The sequence below is a fragment of the Dasypus novemcinctus genome, chromosome 19 (assembly GCF_030445035.2).
Source record: "Dasypus novemcinctus isolate mDasNov1 chromosome 19, mDasNov1.1.hap2, whole genome shotgun sequence".
NCBI classification, from domain to species: Eukaryota; Metazoa; Chordata; class Mammalia; order Cingulata; family Dasypodidae; genus Dasypus; species Dasypus novemcinctus.
In genome coordinates, this window is record NC_080691.1 from 8202280 (window position 1) to 8207357 (window position 5078).

Consider the following 5078-nt stretch of genomic DNA (forward strand, 5'->3'; position numbering starts at 1 on the left):
CTCTTTTGTTGTCTTTCTGTACAGCAAAATACTTGTTTCTCTTTTCATTTTCATGGAAGGGGGGGGGGGGGGGAATGTATTGCACATCCTTTGAATTCACAAAATGTTGCGTGTGGGGGAAGTGGCTGTTTTGGGGAAAGACCATCTGTGAAGGCCAGAGCCTGGGTCTATTTTAAGTGACTCCAAATGCACCCGCCTGCGAGGAGCTGCAAGGCTTCTTTTCTTCCCGCCGGTACCGAAGGCACCCGCGCAGGCCTGCCCCGGGGCGACCTCGCTCTGCGCCCAGAGCCCTTTATAGACCGCCCAGAGGGCATCTCCTCTGTTAATGGGCAAGAAAGCCACCTCGGGTACCCAGACGGTCCATATTTCTGGAAGGTTCTAAGCAAAAAGTTTTCTTCTGAGGGCGGAATCAACTACTTGGCCACAGATTAGTTACACAAGCGATTTCTTTCACTGAGAACAGAAACAAAAAGCCAAACCTCCGTGTACAGCTCTCCTTTCGGGTATCCCGGCATCCTGAGTTGCAGGGGTTTAACAACCTTTGTTATGCTTGACTTCTCTATTTTCAAAGACCGGCTGGCCCCGGGGGGAGCTCTGGGCGTCCCTCCCCCTGCCGCCGCGCCCTCCCCCGTGCAGGCCACCCCGGCGCCCCGGCTCACACGCAGGTGGAGGCCGGGCGGGGACCTCGTATTTCCCGAGGGTGGGCCTTGGGCAGGGGCTGGGCCTTCTCGCAGAGCCCGCCGGCCAGGACGCCCCCGGGCTTCCTGCGGCCGTCCCGGCGGAGCCGCCGGCTGCAGACGAGCTGCCAGGACTGCAGCGTCTTGGTGGTCCAGACCCACATGCCGCTGGTGACGCCCACCACCAGGAGCATGGAGAGTTTCAGCAGAGAGACCTCCAGGGCGGGGATGGAGGCGCCCAGGCGGCAGTCGGGGGGCTCGGCCTCGCCGCGCGCGCGGCAGCCGTGCTGCGCCGCCAGGGCCCTCCAGTGGCCCACGTTGAGGCGCTCGTACAGGTAGCAGGCGATGACGCAGGTGGCCGGCACGGTGTAGAGCACGGAGAAGACGCCGATGCGCACCATCAGCTTCTCCAGCTTGTCCGTGTTCTCCCCGCCCGTCTTCATCACCCGGCGGATGTGGAAGAGCGCCACGAAGCCCGAGAGGATGAAGGAGGTGCCCGCCACCAGGTAGCAGGTCAGGGGGACGAGCACGAAGCCCGCCAGGGCCGCCGCGTCCTGGCCGCCCACGTAGCACACGCCGGTCAGCTCGTCCCCCGCCACCCTGCGCATCAGCAGGATCAGGATGGTCTTCACGGCCGGGATGGCCCAGGCGGCCAGGTGGAAGTAGCTGCTGTGGGCCTCGATGGCCTCGTGGCCCCACTTCTTGCCGGCGGCCAGGAACCAGGTGAGCGTGAGGATGACCCACCAGAGCGAGCTGGCCATGCCGAAGTAGTAGAGCACCAGGAAGACGAGCGTGCACCCCGTGCTCTCCAGGCCCTCCTGGATGACGTAGAGCTGCCCGCTGTCCCGGTCGCAGGCGATGCTCTCGGCGCCCGCGAACAGGCGGATGATGTAGCCCACGGAGTAGACGCAGTAGCACATGGAGAGGAAGATGATGGGGCGCTCAGGGTAGCGGAAGCGGCTGGGGTCGATGAGGAAGGTGAGCACCGTGAAGGCGCTGGACACGAAGCACAGCACCGACCACACGGCCAGCCAGACGGCCGCGACGCGCTTGTCGTCGCGGCTCCAGTACACGTCCACGCCGGGCGCGCAGAGCGGCGCGCACGACGCGCTCTTCTCCACGTGGTGGAACTTGCCGGGGTTGTCGCAGGCGCCGCGCCCCGGCGCCCAGTCCCTCGGCTGGGGCTCGTGCGCGCCGGGGCGGCCGCTGCGGCCTGAAGAGCGGCGGGAAGAGCCCCGAGCCGCGCGCCGGCTCGTCCGAGCCGTTGCTGGGGGCCTCCATGCACAGGTAGTTGGGGTCGTTCTTGTTGGGGAGCTTGCCGCAGTCGAGAGAGTCCGGCCACCTGAAGTTGAACTGCTCCATGATGGGCGAGCACTTGAGCCGGGCCTGCTCGCACATGACCCGGCAGGCGGGGATCGGGGCGGAGACCTGCTCGGTGCACATGGGCGCGTAGAGCGAGCACAGGAAGAAGCGGAGGTGCCCGTGGCAGCCGTACTCCACCAGCGGCGCGAACTCGTGCAGCTGGATGGCCGCCTCGCGCTGGTTCTCGTGGCCCCATCAGGTTGGGCATGCGGGTCAGGTTGTAGCCGATGTCCTTGCACATGGGGATCTCCACGGGCTGGCACTTGCCGTCGCCGGGGCGCTCCATGTCCATGGAGCTGATGGCGGCGCACCGCGCCCATCACCTGCAGCACCAGCCACAGGGCGGGGACCCGGGCGCGGCATGCTGGCGTCAGCGGGGGCCCTGGCGGGGCCGGGGTGAGAGCTCCGCGCCCCTCAGAGCCGCCGCTCCCGGGCCCGGGCTGCGGGCCGCGGCTCCCCGCCGCCGCTCCGGCCCCCGCCCATGCCCGCCCGGCCCAGGCAGGGCGCACGGCGGCCCCCGGCCCTGCTCGCCGCGCGGGGCCTCCGCGGAGCGCGGGGCCTCCGCGGGGCAGGCGCGCGAAGTTGGCCAACGGTCCCGCGAAGCGCCAGGAGCCCCCGCCGCTCTCGGTTCCCGCCCGCCGCCGCCGCCAACTTTGGCCTCTCCTCGGAGCGCCCGGGGGCGCACGGGCCGGCAGGGGCGGGCGGCGCGGGCGCACGGGGGCCGGGGGGCCGCTCGCCGCTCTCTCCCGTGGGCCCCGCGGCTCCTCCCTCCCCGCGCCCGCCGCGGCCGGGCCCTGCCAGCAGCTGCGACGAGGTGGCCGTCCCGGGAGCAGAAGACGCGCGGGCAAGGCGGGGGGCAGCGGAGGCCGAGCGGCGACAGGCCCCGCCCCCGGCCGCCCGCCCCGCCCCCGGCCCCGCTTTGCTGGAGAAAGCCGAGCCGCCCGCCCCGCCCGCGCCCCGGCCCCGCGGGGGCTAGACCGCGTAGGCCGCGTCCCTCCCGCGGCGCCGCCCGCCCCGGCCCCCCCCGCCCCCGCGCGCCCCCCCGCGCCGCCCCCTCCGCCCGCGCTGCCCTCCGCCACCGCGACCCCTCCCCCGGGGGCCCCTGGGACTGTCCCCGGCCGCCCAAGGGCGCCGGGGGGCCTGGCGGTCCGGGGCTGGCCCGAGAGGGGGGTGCGAGGGGCCCGGGGAGGGGCCGGGCGCATCTTCCCTGCTCTGGCGGGGCCGGGGCGGGGGGCGCGTTCAAAGAGAGCGGGATTTGCGTTTTACAGCCGCGGCCATAAACTGGCCCCTGGGCTCGTAAACCTGCCCGGGCGCCCCCGCCGCGCTCTCCGCCGGCCGCGGGCAGGGGCTCGGGCTGCGGGGAGGGGCGCCTTTGAAATTTCAAAGGGAGGCGCGGGGGGTGGGGGGAGGGAAGGGGCTCTGGGAATCGGGATTTTAGTACCGCTCCTCCCAGGGGCGCCTCAGGGGGGCGGGGAGGGGCAAGGGGGCGGGGCGCTTCCGGGTCTCGGCGGCTCCCCGGGACCTGGGGGTTGGGCCGGTGACCCCCGCCCCAGCCGCCGAGTTTCCGGGCCTCGCGCCAGGGCTGGCGATCTCCTCGAGGCGTTTGGGTGTATTTCTCATAGGAAGTCATTCTCTCGGCGGGTATTTAGGTTATCGGGCGAGTGGTCCACCCTGCCCGCGCACTCCTCGGCCGCGCCCCATCAGATGCCGCGGAGCTGGGGGGCAGGCGGCGGGAGGGGACAGGGCAGCGCGGGCGGAGGGACCCTGGCTGCCCAGGCGAGGCGGAGGCGCGCGCGCCGGTTCACCGAAGTGGAGGCGCTCCCCCGCCTCGGGGCTGGGTGACGCACTCACGCGGGAAGACCCTCCTCGGTCCCCGCGCCCTCGCCTCTGCTCCAAAGAAGAGGCGGGGTGCCTCACCGGGCTTCTGGGGGCGACCCTTAAGTAAACAGGAGCCGTGGGAGGTGGCGGGGTCTCTCTCCTCTTAGACGCCCTCAAGGTCAGGGGCTTTGACGCTCTGAAACCCTCGGCGTCGCGAACTCGCCTCCCCCTCCCCCTGGAGAAGGGGTCGGGGCGGCGGGCGCTGCGCCCTGGGCCGCCCCCCTCCAGCCGCGGCGGCGCTGGGGTGCGCGTGCGTCCCGGCGCCCTCGCGCGTTGGTGCCGCGCCTTCTGCTCGGTGCCACTTGCCACGGGGCTTTGGAGCCGCGGGATAGAGCTCGGCCCGCGGGAGACGCCGCGCGCTTTGGAGCGCGCCCCGGGAAGGGCACGTCGCTGCCAGGCGCCCCTCCTCCCCCGGAGAAGCTTTTTGTGGCAGTGGCAGAAATGGGGCACTTCCCCTGCGAAGGCTGTTGAGGTTTTTGGCTTTTAGATGAAACAAGCTGTGCAATGTGAGATCTGTAAGAAACTTGAGAGCGCTTACAGATTCCCAGGAGGTTGCTCATTCGGCGACAAACCTCGCCCGAGGCCGTGACGCCTTGTCACCCTCAAGGAATCCCGCGCCCCCGTGCGCCCCGGATCCCAGCGCGGGCCGCTGCAGGAAGGTGGGGCGAGGGGGGGCGGCATGGAACAGGCGCCCGCTGCAGTCAGGTCGCCCCCCCCCCATAATTTCTCGACGGGGAAATTATGTTTTTACTTTTAAAGACTGCCAATTTTCGTAGGATAGAGTGTTTTGCTTTTTCATCTAGTGACCTAGTCTCAAAACCCTTAAGGTAAAAAAAATTCAGTGCGTGCCGTTTGGCTTTTCTAGAATTTTCCTTGCAAGGGTCCTTCATTTGACACCATTTTCTTTCTTTTTCTTTTTGTTCCCCCCCCCCCCCCCCCCCCGCCAAAGGACAGGAAGTAGGACTGTGAGCAAGTCAGAGAGGGCCAGTCCCCAGGAGCTGGGTGTGAGCCAGTGGGGAAAGTGCCTCCTCCTTGACCTTTTATGTGCTACTTTAATTCAGCCGTGTTCAGACCCATTATAGCAGACATAACCACTTCAGAAAGCTTTTCTCTCTTGTTTTTATATTTTTAAAATGTCTGCAGAAGTACCTCGTTCTGCCC

General features: G+C 68.5%; 1 protein-coding gene across 1 annotated transcript; it reads right to left on the reverse strand.

Annotated features, from left to right (window-relative positions):
* Window positions 1-561: 561 nt before the first annotated feature.
* FZD10 (frizzled class receptor 10) lies at window positions 562-2402 on the reverse strand. Its single transcript, XM_004476561.2, is given in 5 exon segments — window positions 562-1876; window positions 1878-2231; window positions 2233-2349; window positions 2351-2380; window positions 2382-2402. Coding segments are annotated over 5 exon segments (1743 nt in total). The 3' UTR covers window positions 562-655.
* Window positions 2403-5078: the final 2676 nt, after the last annotated feature.